General features: G+C 34.9%; 3 protein-coding genes and 1 long non-coding RNA gene across 7 annotated transcripts in view; 2 read left to right on the top strand and 2 right to left on the bottom strand.

Moving 5' to 3' along the window:
- The window catches only part of LOC108085074 (lethal(2) giant larvae protein-like), a 52776-nt gene that overhangs the window by 6671 nt on the left and 28367 nt on the right, over nt 1-17738 (bottom strand). The window lies entirely within an intron of this gene.
- On the top strand, nt 72-6499 carry LOC108085073 (WSCD family member CG9164). The gene is made up of 5 exons (XM_017181542.3): nt 72-823; nt 3793-3945; nt 4513-4639; nt 4697-5065; nt 5365-6499. Exons 2-5 carry the CDS (start codon nt 3811-3813, stop codon nt 5685-5687), a joined length of 954 nt encoding a protein of 317 aa, XP_017037031.1. The 5' UTR covers nt 72-823; nt 3793-3810; the 3' UTR covers nt 5688-6499.
- LOC138929176 (uncharacterized) lies at nt 4310-4615 on the bottom strand. The gene is made up of 2 exons (XR_011445622.1): nt 4484-4615; nt 4310-4424 (listed from the first exon to the last, which is right to left on the bottom strand). It is a non-coding gene; the product is annotated as an uncharacterized lncRNA (long non-coding RNA).
- Nucleotides 9807-17738, top strand: part of acj6 (abnormal chemosensory protein 6) — a 32150-nt gene continuing 24218 nt past the window's right edge. For 3 of the 4 annotated variants that reach the window (XM_070288294.1, XM_070288293.1, XM_070288292.1), the window contains exon 1: nt 9807-9949. In XM_070288294.1, coding sequence (XP_070144395.1) covers nt 9824-9949 — 126 coding nt within the window. In that variant the 5' untranslated portion in view covers nt 9807-9823. The remainder of the gene's footprint in view (nt 9950-17738) is intronic. The other variant, XM_017181519.3, reaches the window with a different exon arrangement.

The raw sequence follows: 17738 nt of genomic DNA, 5'->3' as shown, positions 1-17738 counted from the left end.
AATCTTAGTTGGGATTTGAGTCCATTTCAACTGTGACCTGACTTTAAGAAGGCCACGTATTCACGGTGGCCACCTATTGACCACTTTGGGTGAACGAAAATTCGCACAAAATTCTGGGACCTGCGCACAAGACCACGATTATATACGCAGCTGATGCGGAACATGTTGCAAGTTCAGCAGGGAACGCCACCGGTGGCAACGCTGCCGCCAGAGCTTTATTTTTCCCATCATCATCCCCCATGCGATGCTGCTGCTGCCGCTGGTGATTCTGCCAATGATTCTCTGCTAATGCCACCAATTCTGATTCCGAGTCCGATTCCGGCCAGTGAGCAGGAACAACGCACACACGGAGAACACTCGCACGCACGGAGCCCTCACGACACACTCGACTTTTTTGAGCGGCAACGGCTGCGCCCCAATATTGCGCATACGACGTGTGGGACGAGTGGCAGGGAATAAATAGTTCACATTTGTTTTGTTTCACGTTTGTTGTTGTCGTTCGCGAATATCAAAGTTTTTTTTGTTTGATTCCCGTTTCTCGTATTTATTTTAGCAACGATTTGTACTGTTTGTGTGTGTTTTTTTTGGTGTGGTTCCTTTTTGATGTGCGAATTTGTTGAAGCGATTTCCAAGCAAATAACTGCTGCGAATGGGCCCTGTGATTGCCCGTTTATCAGCAAATCGCAGTTGTAGTTCGCCCCTGATTGCCAGCGGCTGTGTGTGACATGTAGAGAGAGCGAGAGGCAGGAGGAGCGAGGAGGGTGTGTGTGTGCCTGCGAGAGGGTGTGTGCGCGTCGCAGGAGTGGATCCGGAATCGGTATCGGTAAGTCAGAGAAACAATCACACGAAAACACCAGAGCATCAGAGCGCCAAAAGCTGCTGCTGGGCCCCCTAAAATTATTTGTTTACATTTTACCGACAAGGCTGCGAGGAGTTTTCACACACCCATTTCCCATTTCCCACTCCCCAGTTTTCCCAGTGTGGAAAAGTGTTTGTACAAAGCACCATCTGAATTCGAGAGCTGCCCATTGTTTATGTTTTCTTGCAATCTTTTTGATTATTTCGCTTTTGGAAATGCATATTTATGGGGTTGGGGGAGGGGGAGGGTGAGGTCTTTGGGCTTTGGGGGAACCCCAGCATTATGTAAACCCGGGACTGTGACTGGGTCGTTATCTATCCACCTGGCTTTGCCAGTGTGCGTGGCTTTTGTCTGATTTATGCCACAAAACAATCAAATTATTGCTCGCCATCATGGCCAGGCCTTCGTCCCCCTTCGCCTGGAACTACCTCCCACCCGCAACCAGACTGCCTTAACCCATTCGGCTTTTGGTGCCCAATTTTTCCCATTATTTTTTTTTCTCTATTTCGCTTTTGCGGCTGCCTCGCAATTTTATTATTTCATTATATAGTCGCTAGCAGGCACTGACAAAAATATTCTTGACCTTGCTTTATTTCCTTGAAAATAAACATACATATTTTTTAAATTTCCTAACTTACTTTTATAATGTTTTAATTTTAATTAATATAGGTAGAAATTTTTAAATATAAAAAATATTCTGGACCTTGCTTTATTTGCTTGAAAATAAAATAATTTATTTGAAATTTTCTAAATTTTATATTGTTTTAATTTTAATAAAAATAAGTATAAATTTTTAATTAAATAATACATATGATTTTATTTAACAAATATTTTTCCTTGGCAAAAATTGAAAAAAAGTGAGTATAAGTAGTTTAATGTTGTATCTATTTTTTTGCCAACATCTGTTTAAATAAATAATTAATTTTTTATCTTGTTTTAATTAATTAGCTTAATTTGATTTATTTTTTAAATTATCGGCTTTTTCGCCTTTAGATAAATATATATTTCTGTGGCACATATTTGGCACAAATCATTTAAAATTTAAAAGATACATTTAAAGTTAAAGAAAATTGTGAAATTATTTATTTATCAATTAAAATAATTTTTTTGCAATATTTTATTTATTCATAATAAATACAAATAAATATACCTACGTTCTCCTCATCTCTTTTTAGTGCTAGTCTTCTGCCAGTGTTCGTTCCGCTTTCCCATTTTTTATTACGCTCTCCACAATTTTCTTTTTTTCCTGCCCTCGGTTGTGTTTTTGTTAGCTTCTTGTTTCTGCGTTGGACTAGTTTTTCGGCCACCGCCACCACCGCCACCACCGCCACTAGCAGGAGCACCATGAGCAGAAGCAGCAGGGCCATCCCCCATCACCAGCCGCATCGGCGTGGTGGGTGGTTCGAGGAGTTCCGCGGTTTTACTTTGGCCATTCCCTGCTTTTTGCCGGGCGGTATCTTGCATCTAGTATCTATCATCATCATCTAGCAGCTTTCCGCTGAGGTTTCCTTCCCTTCTTTCGAATGTCTATCGGCGCCTCAAGGATACCAAGACGGGCCAAGGACGAGGACCCTTTGAGCAGCCCTCGTCGTCGTCTCTGCCCAGCTGTTGCATAAATTTTCGCATTTAGCCGCCTGCCTACAGCGTGTATGTGTGTGCAATCTGTGTGTGTGTGACATGTGTGTGCATTTGTGTGTACGATGGAGTGTCCTTTTACGGATTTCGTGAGCGTTTTATGCAGCTCAAGGAATTCCGTTGAAGGCATGACAAGGCATTCTACTCTCGTTTCCCTTTGCCTGCGCCTTTTGCCCTTCCTTGGGGGTGCTTCAGGCTCAGGACAGGCCACAGAAAGCGTTTCCAAGCCGGGATAAGTTCTTAATCGCAATCTAACTAGGCTAAGTAGTGCGGCTGAGACTGTTCTTTTGATTTTTCCCTAGGCTGTTTTATAGCTTTTTTGCTAATTAGCTTTTTGGGTAAGAATAAATATATTTTTAATATATTTATTGTTTTTTTCCAAGGATTAAGTATCAATAATAGCGATTTATTGATTTTATTAACAATTAATTAATATTTAATAATTTTTATATAGCTTTTTGGGTAATAATTAATATATTTTAAATATATTTTGTGTTTTTCCTAAAGATTTGAATATCGCTATCTTGGCTTTATTAACAATAATTAATATATTTAAATATTTAATTGTTGGTTCAATATGCTTAGGTCAAATATTTAATAAAGAAGTAGATATTTGGATATTCTGCATGTGAAATCTCCCTGCCTGTTTGCATACTAAAGGACGTTGCTGATCAATAACGATCTCTTTAGGCTTACACTTGTTCAATACATAATATATAATAATTATTATATAAAAATTATATATTATATATAATAATTAATATTAATATACACTCAATAAATCATGGTATCTAATATTTTAATATAATCATAGAGCATCCATCGTTAGACTTTTCGTTGCCTGAATCAGGCGCCCATCGGTTTCCTCAATTTTCCTGAACTTTCATTTGCGACTCAAACTCAAGTGTGGCCCTGTTTCCGCCGCTGTAACCATCACCAGCTTCGGGTGGGGTCGTCCCGGGTTACAGGGACTAGAACGAGGACGAGACCAGTTAGCCAACTTAGCCAAGTTCGCCAAGTTGGCCAAGTGAGAGAGGCAATGGCATCTGGTGGATAGAAATAGGGAAATGCCTTCCGATGGCAGCTCAGTTCACTTGTTTCGTTGTCATAACAAAATCAACAAAAACCGAAATTGATTCCGTCTTCTACTATTTTTTTTCCTCCTTTTTTTTGGGGGCTTGCCGGCAGATAATTGGCTTCATTAATGCGAGCATGTCCTTTGAATTATTTTTACATAAACGAGCAGAAGACGAGAGACCGAACAAAAACCGACTAAGTCCTTTAATCTCTGGTTTCAGTAATGCAAAGACGGCGTTATGGCACTACAAGGCTGGCGCTTTTTCGGTGTCTCGGCGACCATCATCATCTACATTGGCGGCGTCCTCTTCCTGTCCATGAACAACATACCCGGCTCACATCCCAAAAGGCCGCGCATCGAGCGCTTTGCCGAGGTGAGTCACCCAGCTCAATATATATACATATATAACTATATATTTGTTAGACTTTTAGCTTTCAACGGAAATGGCACTGCAGCATGAATTTCCGCTTTTTGTTGCAGTAAATATGGTAGAGAGCTAAGTGAAGGGTTTATTGATTTAGGGCAGCTTCGAGGCTAGAGAAATGAGTTGCAAGTGGTTTAAAAATTTTACAAGCTCCTTGAACTTTTAAAGAGTATTTTTGATAAATAATAGTGCATTTATGCGGTATTAAGGAATTGAAAAATAATTGCTTTTAAAGCGTATTTATTTTATTGACAAGCTTCTTGAACTATAAGGAGTTCTTAAACAAGAAAGTTCTGCTTTATTTAAAGCTCACTTTTAGATTGTTAAACAATATATATTTTATACATTGTAAATTTTTAAGAATAAATCCAGGGTAGTTTTATGTCAAGCGACCCCTTTAACATCACCTTCTTTCCATTTATGATTAACTAAAATTATTAAAATTATAATTGAAATTATAATTAAAATTATAATTAAAATGTAATACGTCTTTTCACTCCGATATTCCCTTCACAGTTTCCCAGCTTTCACAGTCCTCGGTTCCCGATGCCCAGCCGCAAGATGGCCATCCGGTGGTGTCGCGACCTCAAGTACATAAATCGAGATCTTCCAAACTACACGGACTACAAGGCCGACTTTTACAGTAAGGCTTCTCAATACTCTACTCGCTCTTATTTTAATATTTAACCCTTAAACACAGCTGCCCTGCCCAGTGACATGGGCGCCGCCTTGCAATCTCTGCCCGCCTTGACCGCTTTGGCCAGCTTCCCGGGCAGCGGCAACACCTGGCTGAGGTACCTGCTCCAGCAGGCAACGGGCATTCTTACGGGAAGCATCTACAAGGATTACGGCCTGCTGAAGACTGGATTTCCGGCGGAAAACGTGTGCAACAGCTCAGTATTATTGGTGAAGACGCACGAGTGGGGCGGCAAGGCGTGGGCCCCGTTCTCGAAAGCAATACTCCTGGTCCGTGATCCGGAGAAGGCGATTATAGCCGAGTTTAATCGCCAGAGTGGCGGTCACATAGGCTTTGCATCGCCGGATCGGTACAAGCGGACCAAGGGCAAATGTAAGTAGATGATATATATAAATTTTTTTTTATTTTGAGAGAGGGGAAAAACTGTCATAATTCCCATGGCAATTCAGTTCAATTATGTGGATTTTACGGGCAATTAGGGTGTGGTTTAAGCACGACACAAATCAAAGCACAACTGCCAGAAATCTCATAAACATTTATATTCATTTAAAGCAAATTCCAAATAACTTATATATAAATATTAAATATTTATTATTTTAATATTGAAATATTGAAATATTTCCTTATATTTTCCTCATTATTAATATATTATTTTTGGAATTTCTTTGCAGATTGGCAGCAATTCGTGAGCAATAAGCTTAAGGGCTGGGAGCTAATGAACCTCAGTTGGGCCCGCAATTTCACGGGCAGCCTCAAGGTTGTGTTCTATGACGATCTGGTCCACCACACGGAACGGGAGCTGCGCTCCATTTTGGATTTCCTGCAATTTCCGGTTAGCGAGCAGCTCATGCGTTGCGCCATCATGCGCAAAGAGGGCATCTTCCGGCGGAAGAAGCGGCTGCTCTCCTTCGATCCATACACGGAAGCGATGCGGGCAGAGGTTCAGGCCCGTCGGCGCCTTGTCTACGGGCTGCTGGGTCGGCAGGAGCCTTAAAATTCAAATCTTTAAACGAATAATTTCAACGATGCACAAATGGCAAGCTCGGAATTGCAACATGAAAATTCCCTGCTCATCATCATGGTTTAAAATAGGACCAAAGGCAGTCTAATCCTTAATGTGCGTAACGAGGCTCTCTTGAGCTCTCTTGATTTTGCTTTCTCGAGGCTCTCTTGATCCCAGAGAAGGAGAGGCAGAGAGCAAGCAAAAAGCACGAATTCAACTGATTGGTCGCTACGCATTTTACTACTGCAAGGTCTTTAGCTTAAAGTAGGACCATAGATCTCATCCGGGAATCCGTATGACCCTAGATAGACCCAATACGTAGTAGTAAAGCCCGAATCCCCGATCGTTATCGTTTCGCTTGGCTTGGCGCATTAGTTTAAAATTTGTTCACTCCTTAGGTATGGTATTTAGAGGCATAAAACGTATATATATATATATATATATATAGTTTATATATATATATAAATGTATATAGGTAACGATCGCTTGCGTTTGCAACAAGGTATTATGATTCCTGAACGAATTTATGAAATTCATTATAGGCCATGTTGTGCTTCATCGCTCATCGCCCCCACGAAAAAAAAATCATCATCACTCTCCTCTGGTCACGTTGAGTTTCCATAATTAGACTATCTTTGTAAAAAGTTTTATACACGAACTCTACAATAACTTGTGAAATATTAACGATGCGCAAAAGTATTATATAATTGTACAAAAACAAAAAACACAAAAGCAAAACTCAAAAAAATACACAAGAAAAAACGAGAACAACAAATCGAATGGAAACAATGAAGTGGATTTAAAAAAACTGAAAACTGCATTTTTATTTACTTCCTAAAGGAGAAGCTTTAAGGACGAGCAGCATTTTGGAAAAGCTTTGGCAAGCTCGGGAGGAGCTCAAAGTTTCTATATACCTTTAAGAACAAAAGTTTCCCAGGGTAAAGCTGTAAGGACATTGCTTAAAAGCTTCCAAAATGTAGCTATAACTTTTTCACATATAGATGGCTGTCTATTATAAAAATAAATTAATATTCCAATAATTATTATTTTAATAATTATTAACTATTGCTGTTATAATTTATAATAGTCAAACCAAGTTTAATTTTTGAATGTTATATAAATATTATTAAAATACATCTTGGTATTTCATTAAACAATAAAAATAAATTAGTTTGAACTTTAAGTATTTTTTTGTTTATATTTTATGATTTGAATATTAAAAAAAAAAGTTTTATGAAATTTTTATAATAATATAAATATTATAATAAATAAAAATAATAATAATAAAAGGTTCTACGAATGTAGAGCATTAATAAAAGTCTTAAATATATTTGAACAAATATTTTTATTATTTTTTTTTACTTAAAGATTAAGCCAGACTTTTTTAATTAAAGAACAAATTTATAAAAAACAGTCCAAGGTTTCAATTAGACACCGGGGGAATTTATCATAACTAAGTCAAAAATGCATACAACTTAATTTGGAAAGTATTGTTGTGCTAGTTTTTAATCATTTTAAGAATGTAATTTTTAAGAACATTTGGGAAATATTAAAACATAAAGAATCTATAAGTTAGTCAAAAATGCATTAAATTTAATTTGGAAATCAGTTCTGGGTTAATTATGATCATTTAATTTAAATATTTATCCATAATTTTATATAGTTTTTTGGGAAAATCCAAACTTAAAAAATCTATAACTAAGTCAAAAATGCGTTTATGTGTCTGTTTTTATAAAACTAATAAATCTGCATACTTAAATTAAGAATATTTTTTTAACGATGTAATAATACCAAAGCTCGGCCAAAAAGCCATTAACTTTATTTCGGAAAACTCTACTCTGGTAGATTTTATAAGATTAATTAATAAAATATTCTGGTACAGTTTTTAAAAGGTTATTTAATAAAATAAATAAAATATAAATAAAAATCCGCATACTTCGTTCAAATTAATAAAAAATAATATTTCAAAAATATGTAAGACAGAAAAATATTTAAGTAAATATTACATTTGAATATCAAATAAATTTAAAATTTGTTGTATAATTTTGTTATTATTTTTTATTTATATTTGATATTTATTATATTGCTAAATTAGTTTTTAATTAAATCTCCTAGTTTTGTGTAAGCAGATCTTGACATATTTTGTATATATTTTTTAAATTTTATATTTATATTCGAAGAGTATTATTTTGTTAAATTAGTTTTTTAATAAATTTCCCAATTTTGTGTAAGCAAGTTTTGTCTTAAAGGTTAGTAAGGTATATACAATAAAATTTTAATTATAAATTATAAATAAATTAAGAGTTTTATAATTAAATTCCTTTCTTCGGAGCACCCACTATCCGGGTGCAGCGCGGCACCCATTAGGAGATTTGCCATGATGCATGCTTTTAACAGTTGCACTGCAACAACTAGGCCTCAGCCAGCACCGGCTGCCCAGGCCCATTCCCTCCCAGAAGCAGGAGCAGCAGGCAGAGGAGCAGGTTGAGCACCACCCCCAGGAAAGTACGCCCATCTCTCTGTGTTTTGGCATTGTTCGGCCGCGTTGGCGTTGGTTTTGTGCCGCCTTTTGTTAAGGCGGCCTTCTGTCGCTCTCGCTCTCGCTTGCTGTGGCTCGTTCTCCCTCCATCTAGGGGAAAATCCCTCCCTCCGCGGCAGGAATAAAAAAAAAAGAAGAAAATGCTGAAAAAAGAGGAAACTGAAAATCACACGCAGCCAGGAGAAATTGTGCCATATGCCGGACGTCGTCGGCGGGGGCATAGCAATGCTCCGGATTTCCAAAAGGGGCCAAAGGACTAGAAGCCGGGGTTGCTCGGATGGCTGTTTTTCTCTGCGCAGCCGCTGGGCTTTTGGCTTTGGCATTGGCTTCGTCAAGTTTGGAAGCCTTCGCCAGGTAGAGACACGTCCGCCGGATGCCCAATTCCAGCTGAACGAAGGCGCCGGCAGCGCTGCCACCTCCCAGGCTGCAACCAATCAGAGAACTGCGGCCAGGCTGGGGAGAGCCACAGCCTGGCTATTTCTGGGTTATTATATAAGCGCGGCTGCCATTTTTCGATACGGCCAAAAGAGAGAGGGCAGAGAGCTGGCCACGCCCACGCTGATAAATAATGAAAACATGTCGTCCATATGCTCCATTGAAAATAAACTCCGAAGTTAGCGAAACTCATCATAGAATTCTTTATCACAACACCACGCGCGCTTGTCTAGTTGTGAAATCTGTGTTCCCGCTTAGTTTCCACAATAGTTGAGCGCATAGCACGGCGGGGCGGTACACGGAGTAAACAATATATATTCCTACACTTCGGTTCGATATATTTTCGATAACAAAGCAAAGATTGAGCGGTAACGGTACCGACGGAAGTCCCCTTAAAAAAAAAAAAAAAACAAAAAAACAAAATAATAATAAATCAAATAATAAAAAACCAAACCAAACCAAACCAAACTAAAACATACAACCAAGTGCCAGTGAAAAACAGAACACGAAAAGCGAAAAACGATAAACGGAAACAGGAAACAGCCGGCAAAGCGGAAAAGCCCCGCTTGGCTCAGTTCGAGCGCCGAGGCCCAACCGTTTATAACCGTTTCTCGCCGAGTAAAAAACTAGCGCCGGGAAAAACTACACACAAAGAGAGAAGCGTCTTCATAACAATTCTTCAGCTTTAACGAAGCAATTCTTCTCACTCTCGCATTTTTTTCCTGTGCTTTTTTTTCTCAGTTTCCCCGAAACGCGCCACAACCATAAAATATAATTTTAAAAGCGTTTAAAGCTTAAAATTAACCGCGGAAAGTCCCAAAGAAAATCCAAGAAAAGCCGCAAAAAACCAGTGCAGTGCATACAAAAAAGAAAAGCCTAGAAAAGGCAAAACAAAGCGAAGGAAAGTCAGTCCGGCGGCGGCGGCTTTTTATCAGAGAAAAAGGGACTGGGGACTGTCTCAAAAGGACTGTGTGTGTGTTGCGTCATTATTTCCGTTTGTATTTATATATTTTTTTTTCGGAACCTATTTCGTATGTCCTGCATGCAGGACACGCGCTAAGCCTGTCCCAGTAAGTGCTTCAAAATTTACTCGCCAACCACTTTCGACGCCTCCAGGGCGTTCAAGCTGGAGGAGGATTTCGTCGGCGGCTGCATGACAATGTCGATGTACTCGACGACGGATAAAATGAAAATGTCAGCGCCCAGTTGTTTTCCAGGACGCTACAGTCCCTCCTATCGAAGTTCGGAGCAAATGCGGCGCTGCATGCCAAATCCATCTGTAAGTATATCCAGGGAGCCATTATTCCTCCCATAGCTTCTTCTTCGATCTATCTTTTAGCTGAAGCATTAGCTTAAAAGCTAGAAAATTCTACAAGAGATTAAATAGAGGGATTCCTTTTGGGTGAAACACCAGGGAAATGTCTGGAAAATCGTAAAATATTTCGCCAGGAAAATGATAAAGTTTCACATACCCTAATATTTATACTTTGAAAGTGAACTTTTTACTCGACAAGATAGGAATTTCCACTAAAAAAAGAAAAAAAAAAAATGCTGATATATGCCACCAGCAATAGAATTTCATATTATAATATTTTTACATTAAAAGTGCCCTTTTTACCCAAAAAAAAGATAGGTATTTCTACAGAAAATGTAGGACAGGTTTAAGAAAGGATCCTATTCCATCACGAATTTTCCTATATTATTTAAAAAGAATAATATTTATATTGTTTAAAATAAATAAAACCGTTCTGTTCGCGCTTTGTTGTAAAGTTTATTAAATTATTGAAAACCTTTTTTCTTTATTTAAGTCTGGGTTAGTCAAAAAATTAGTTTGGCTTTCAGTTTGATTTTATAAAAAAAACGCAAAGCAATCATATCATAATAATGAACCTTCCTTCTGCAGATTGTCATGTCATCATCTTGCGATTCTATCGAGGTAAAGGAATTTCTTAATTAATTTATAAAATTTGTAAATTATATAGAGATATTTAAATGTTTAGATAGTGAAATTTTAGATAGATTAAAATGCAATCGCATTTATCTATGAAATTGTTTTGAAGATTAGCTTGGCTTAGTAACTTATTAGATCCTTAACCAAAGCTAGTAAGGTTCTAAGTCAAATCCCATCAAAAATCCCACGAAAAACCTAATCGAAAGTGTGATAGATACACCCTCTCTGTTCAAGACCAATGGGATTTCCAGCTAAATCGGGTTTCTATTAAAGATTAAAGGATTATTTAGTTATTTTGTAATTTTCCTAATTAATTCAAGATTTCTTGAATAAATTTTCACAATTTTTAAAGTTAAAAAACAGAACTTAACTCTGAAATTTTATTATAATAATAGAAAGATACTTTTATCGCAAGGTTTATTTGATTTAAGAATAAATTTCAGTAGGTCTTTGATAAATTTTCCTTAAAAAAATAGTTTCCTTTTTAAATATTACCTAATCTGTGCAATTTTCTGAAAGATTTACGGATTTCTATTAACAACTATAAGATGATTTAGTTAATTTGTAATTTTCATAATTAAATCAAGATTTCTTGAATATATTTTACAATTTTACATGTCTTAAATACGGGAAATTGTATTCATTGTGGAAACTTTATGTATCACTTCATCTGCGCTATTTTCTGAACGATTTGCTCGATGCTTTTTAATAATAGCCGAGCCGTGGGGGAAAGTGCCAGAAATGGCGAGTCTCATTCAAATTCCTCTACTCAATGGATGATCTCGGAAAAAAAGACCCAGATCCAGGGATATAAGTGTGCACACGAATACAGGTGCCATGGACAATGCGATGTTTTTCCTGTCCGACTGCATTAATAACGAATAATTCCGGAGTATTTGGCAGGCGTCTCGGAGTTCGCCTGTCCTGCTGAATCTTTTATGAGCTTTGAGTTAAAAATTGAATGGGAACACGGGCAGACATTAAATGGTTATTACTGACAGTTCTCAGACAGGTTTATTGATGCCAGCCTGGCAGCAAAAAAAAAAGTACAAAAGAAGATACATTCGGGAAACGGAAATGGAAAAGAATAAAAAAAAAAGGGGGAATGGTGGGTCCCCCTATCCTCTTTGGTCGCGATAATACGTCTTAATTAAGGGGCGTTAATGTCGGCTAAGAACTTCGAGGACTTTTGGGTTTACCCACAAAAAACGCACCCGAAACTCCTGAGAACGAATCTGTATCTGACGGAACGGGCGGCCTCCTGTGCAGTAACCTTGAAAAGTATTTTGCAATTCATTTGCATTAATTATTTACCAACTATTTGTATGCGCTGCTGACCAGCTAGACAAATAAAAAATTTAAAAGCCTGCCACCAGAACAAAGTCGGAACAAAAAACTACGAAAAAAAAAAAAGGATGGAAGAACGAACCAGGGAATACTCTGGTTTTTAGAAACTCAAAGTATGTATTTGATGGGTCCTACATGGGAATATATTCAGTTTTTTGCAGTAATAATATCAACACAAATTTTCAAAGCAAAAAATTAAAAAAGCAATTTAAATTAAACTGAAAGAATATCAGCATTCTCATTTATCAACTAGAAAATAAAATGTTAAATAGAAATTAAATTATAAAATAAATAAAAAATCGACTTCCTTAAGCAACGTAATACAAAACATTAAACAAATAAATATTATCAGAAATATATTTTTAATTACATTTCCTTAAAAGTAAAACCTTAAAAAAAATCCGAAATAAAAATAGAACCTCGCCGCAAAACCCTCCTTAAAAATGTCCTGCCGATGCCGATCTAAATTTAAAATAAAACCTGCAGGATATTGTAAGCAGTAGGACTTATTCTTGGTTTATGCCACCCTTTTCCAGTCTAAAAGAAAAAAAAAAAAAAAACAGAAATGTGCATAAAATAATGAGTTGGAAGCGCGGCTAAAAACTTGGGAAAAGGCAAAAAAAAAAAAGTTGATTGCCTGAACAGGTGAATGTCAGCGGAGAAAACCTCTGCTATTCCTTCCCTTTATATATATATATTTTTTTTTTTTATTCTTATTATTTTCACCCCCCTGCAAGGCCTTAGATTAATCCGACAGGGGGAAGCACTTTAAACAGGAAGAAAAAAACCAAAGACACGAGAGGAAATCACTTCAAGAGGCAACAACTACATTTGCTTATCGGATTTAGACCTCTGACCCCTGCCATATATCCTGGTTGATATATTCCTGCGCCATCAGCCTTCACTTGCTCTCTTGCCAGTTAGCCACTTTTCGGCTTTTGCTGGACCAAGGCGAATGATCAAAGCGGCGGATTTATAGGATTTATATGCTACCCTTGGCTGGGCATTAGGCCCGAGAGTGGCAGGGCAGAGGGAAAAGGCAGGAACAGGGGGAGGCAGGGGAAAGCGAGGCAAGAAAACCAGCAGGGAAATTCGGAGGAAGGGTGTTTTTTTTTTGTCATTTTCAGCTGGTTACAAAAACACTTAACGCCTTGCAGTCCATTAAATGGAAATTTGTCGCCGATCCCCTGGACCAAAATAACACTCGTGGAAATCCTTGGAAAAAAAACTCACCCCTTCTCGGGCCACTTGAATTGTTTGCCAGCCTTGTTAAATGGACAGCGGCGGCGTTAATTTGATTTAAATATTCATAAACTGCATTTAATGGCCCCGAAATTAAATCGAATCCAGCGGGAAACAATTGACAAATTACGTTTATGCCAAAAACAAGGCCAATAACTATAAAGAAAACAAGTATTTATAAATCAAATTGAGGCTAAGCCAGCAAAATTATTAAATAAAAACAGGCACTAAATAAATCGGAGGCATATATAAGCCTGGGATATAGGTAATCGAAGCCATTAACAGAATTGGTGGCAGTTTCAGGTGATTTTTTCTAAAGGTTTACAATCAATTATTTGGCATTAAGTTGGGGATGTCAAAAGAATAGATAAATTAAATTTATAAAGAATAATACAAGTTATTTCTTTCTCTTTCTTAGTTAAATTTATAAAGAATAATAAAAATAATAGCTTTTATTATTCATATTATATATTATTTATTATTTTATTATAAAAATTTGTATATAGAAGTGCTTGATTTTTATATTTTATTATTTGTTAATAATATTCTTATTATTGTTTTATCAAAGTTAAATTAATAAAAAATAATACAAGAAAAAGCATTTATTATTATTTATAAATTAATGCAGCCGCTGATTTGTTTACCCTTGCAGCTTTTCCAATTTAAATTAATGTTAGTTATTATATTTTCAAGCTCTAATTTTACCAAAAATTATCATATACTATTATGGAGTCATTTCCAAACCTATAAACCATATATATTAAATTTATAAACCATATATTTAAAATTTAAATATTTATTCCTAATTATATATGATCATTTTTGGGCTTAAAAATTCAATAACTAAGCCAAAAATCCATTAAATTCAAAGATTACAAATTTAACCAATTTACAATTTTTCGATTTTTCTTGACCTCCTTAAAAAACAAAATTAAACATAAAGTGAAAAAAAAATTACGATTTTTAATTTTCTTGCTAACATGTCTAGATCGATTCTGTTTTTAATGCTGATCAAGAATATATATGATTTATAGGGTTGGAAATGAGTCCTTCCCTGATTTTTAGGCTTAAGAGGTGTATTAATTTTAAATATTTATTCATAATTTTATATGATAATTTTTGGGCTTAAAAATTCAATAACTAAGCCAAAAATGCATTCAATTCAATTCGGAAAGCTGTGCTGAGTTAGTTTTTTTATGGTTAATAAATCTGCATATAAAGATTACAAATTTAACCAATTTAAAATTTTTCGATTTTTCTTTACCTCCTTAAACAATAAAATTAAACATAAAATTTAAAAAAAAATTTAAATTTAAAATTTTCTTGCAAACATGTCTAGATCGATTCTGCTTTTAATGCTGATCAAGAATATATATGATTTATAGGGTCGGAAATGGGTCCTTCCCTGATTTTTAGGTTTCGGACTGATATTATTATACTCCTTAAGGTGTATTAAATTTTAAATATTTACTAATAATATTATATGATCATTTTTGGGCTTAAAAATTCAATAACTAAGCCAAAAATGCATTAAATTCAATTTGGAAAGCTGTTCTGAGTTAGTTTTTTTATGGTTAATAAATCTGCGTATAAATATTACAAATTTAACCAATTTAAAATTTTTCGATTTTTCTTTACCTCCTTAAACAATAAAATTAAACATAAAATTTTAAAAAAAATTAAAATTTTAAATTTTCTTGCAAACATGTCTAGATCGATTCTGCTTTTAATGCTGATCAAGAATATATATGATTTATAGGGTCGGAAATGAGTCCATCACTGATTTTTGGGCTTCGGACTGAAATTATTATACCCCTTAAGGTGTATTAATTTTAAATATTTATTCATAATTTTATATGATCATTTTTGGGCTTAGAAATTCAATAACTAAGCCAAAAATGCATTAAATTCAATTCAGAAAGCTGTTCTGAGTTAGCTTTTTTATGGTTAATAATTCTGCATATAAAGATTACAAATTTAACCAATTTAAAATTTTTCGATTTTTCTTGACCTCCTTAAACAATAAAATTAAACATAAAATTAAAAAAAAAATTTAAATTTAAAATTTTCTTGCAAACATGTCTAGATCGATTCTGCTTTTAATGCTGATCAAGAATATATATGATTTATAGGGTCGGAAATGGGTCCTTCCCTGATTTTTAGGTTTCGGACTGATATTATTATACTCCTTAAGGTGTATTAAATTTTAAATATTTACTAATAATATTATATGATCATTTTTGGGCTTAAAAATTCAATTAACAATTTAAAAAGTTTTTTGTATTACCTATATGTCTTTAAAAGAAAGGTTATATTTAAATATTCGACCAACATTTTTTGTTATCAAATTTAATACATTTTTTATATTCTTTTATAACAAAAGTAGTTTGTACATTTTTTTGACAATCCTTACAATTCATTTACATTCTCTTTCTTATAATTTTGTTTCCTTCATTTTAAATTTTTGCAAGGATAATCTTATTTAAAGAAAATAAATTTCTCACTTTTTTTAAATTTGATAAATTTGTCAAAATTGCAAAAAATTGCATGCAAATTTAATAGCCTTATAAAAACTAGCTGACTTAAAGTATATATTTAATGGGCCCAAAAATTATATATATTAAGGCTTTTGCTGTAATATCAGCATAATTTTCCTAAAAAAAAACCTAAGAAACCAAAAATTAATCTAAACTAAAATTATATCAGAAATCTTATTTTTCAACTATAAAATAAAATGTTAAATAGAAATAAAATTATTAAATAATAAATCCCCCAAAATGTACTTCCTCAGGCAACGTAATATAAAATAATAAATAAATAAATTTTATCAGAAATATAAAACAGCTTTCTGAATTGAAATTAACACATTTTTGGCTTATTTATGAACGATTTCCCAGGATCTAACTGCAAGCTACAAGGCTTTGGCCTCCCGAATTTATATGCCTTTCTTGTTTAATATTATTATTTAATAATCCAAAATTTTTTTACAATATCTTACCGCTTAAGACACTCTGTCAAAGTTTCCAACATCTTAGACTTTTGAAATTCTTTAAAATAAATGTCTCAGTTTTTTAACTTTTTATACCCTTGCAGGGTATTATAATTTCAGTCAGAAGTTTGCAACGCAGTGAAGGAGACGTTTCCGACCCTATAAAGTATATATATTCTTGATCAGCATCAACAGCCGAGTCGATCTAGCCATGTCCGTCTGTCCGTCTGTCCATCTGTCCGTCTGTCCGTCTGTCCGTCTGTCTGTTTCTACGCAAACTAGTCCCTCAGTTTTAAAGCTATCTGAATGAAACTTTGCATATAGTCTTCTATATACTCTCACTGCTATATATGTCGGAACGGGCCGGATCGGACGACTATATCATATAGCTGTCATACAAATGTTCGATAAATTTTTAGAAAAAAAATTATAACTTGGCTGTTTTTCAATATTTTTGCATCATTTTTGAGATATAGCCATTTTATATTATTACAGAATTTTGGTAAAAATTTTATGAAAATCGGACGACTATATCTTATAGCTGCCATAGGAACGATCGGAAAAAGAATAGGAAAAAAATTATAACTTTGTTGTTTTTCAACATATTCTTATCTACTTTTAGATATAAGCTTCTTTTATTATTTCAGAATTTTGGTAAAATTTTTATGAAAATCGGACAACTATATCATATAGCTGTCATATAAACGATTTGTAAATGTGGAGAAAATGTAAAGCTGGGAATGTAAAACCTTAACTGTCAAACTGTAAACATAATAAGTAAAAGTAAAATGTAATGAAACTCTGTTTTGTGAGTGTTTTCAGCATTTAAATTTATAATATAAACATCAAAACCAATCTGCAAGGGTATACAAACTTCGGTGTGCCGAAGTTAGCTTCCCTTCTTGTTTTTTAAATGACATTGGCAACCCTTAAGTTCTTTTTTAACAAAAAAAAAAGTAAAATCTTTTAAAGTTGTACCCTTTTTTTTTAAATTTAATTGCTCCAGAATTCGGAATTGTGTGTGTGCGGCAATCGATAAAATTAAGCATTCAGCATTGCGTATCTATTTACACACATCATAAATATTAAATTCCCACAAAAATAAACAGAGAAAAAAAAGGCACAAATCAAATTATATATATATATATATATGTGAGTGTGTGTGTGTGTGATAAACACAAGCAAACAAGTGCGAGACAGAAGGAGAGATAGATGGAGAGACCGGGCGAGAGAGAAGGAAAAAAGAATAACAGTTCACTTGATTAATTTTTCACACTAATAAAGAATTTATGTGCAAGTGTCAACCTGCACTGCGCTCCGTGTGCGTGTGTGTGTGTGAGCAGGTCAAGACAGAGGCAGCTCTCCCTCTCCCTCTGGTGTCCTAGGTCGCTGCCAGGACGAGAGCGAGAGCTGCCGGCGCTAGTGTTGCATAATTTGATGAATGACTGCGCACATTAATTCATAAATTAATTAACTGACGTGCGTTTGCGGTGATAAATTTATTGGCCAACAAACTGTTGCCACTACGGCTCGGTTTTC

The sequence above is a fragment of the Drosophila kikkawai genome, chromosome X (genome assembly GCF_030179895.1).
Source record: "Drosophila kikkawai strain 14028-0561.14 chromosome X, DkikHiC1v2, whole genome shotgun sequence".
In the NCBI taxonomy this organism is placed as follows: Eukaryota; Metazoa; Arthropoda; class Insecta; order Diptera; family Drosophilidae; genus Drosophila; species Drosophila kikkawai.
The sequence above is the reverse complement of the archived record's forward strand: the minus strand, read 5'-3'. Positions and strand labels throughout refer to the sequence as shown.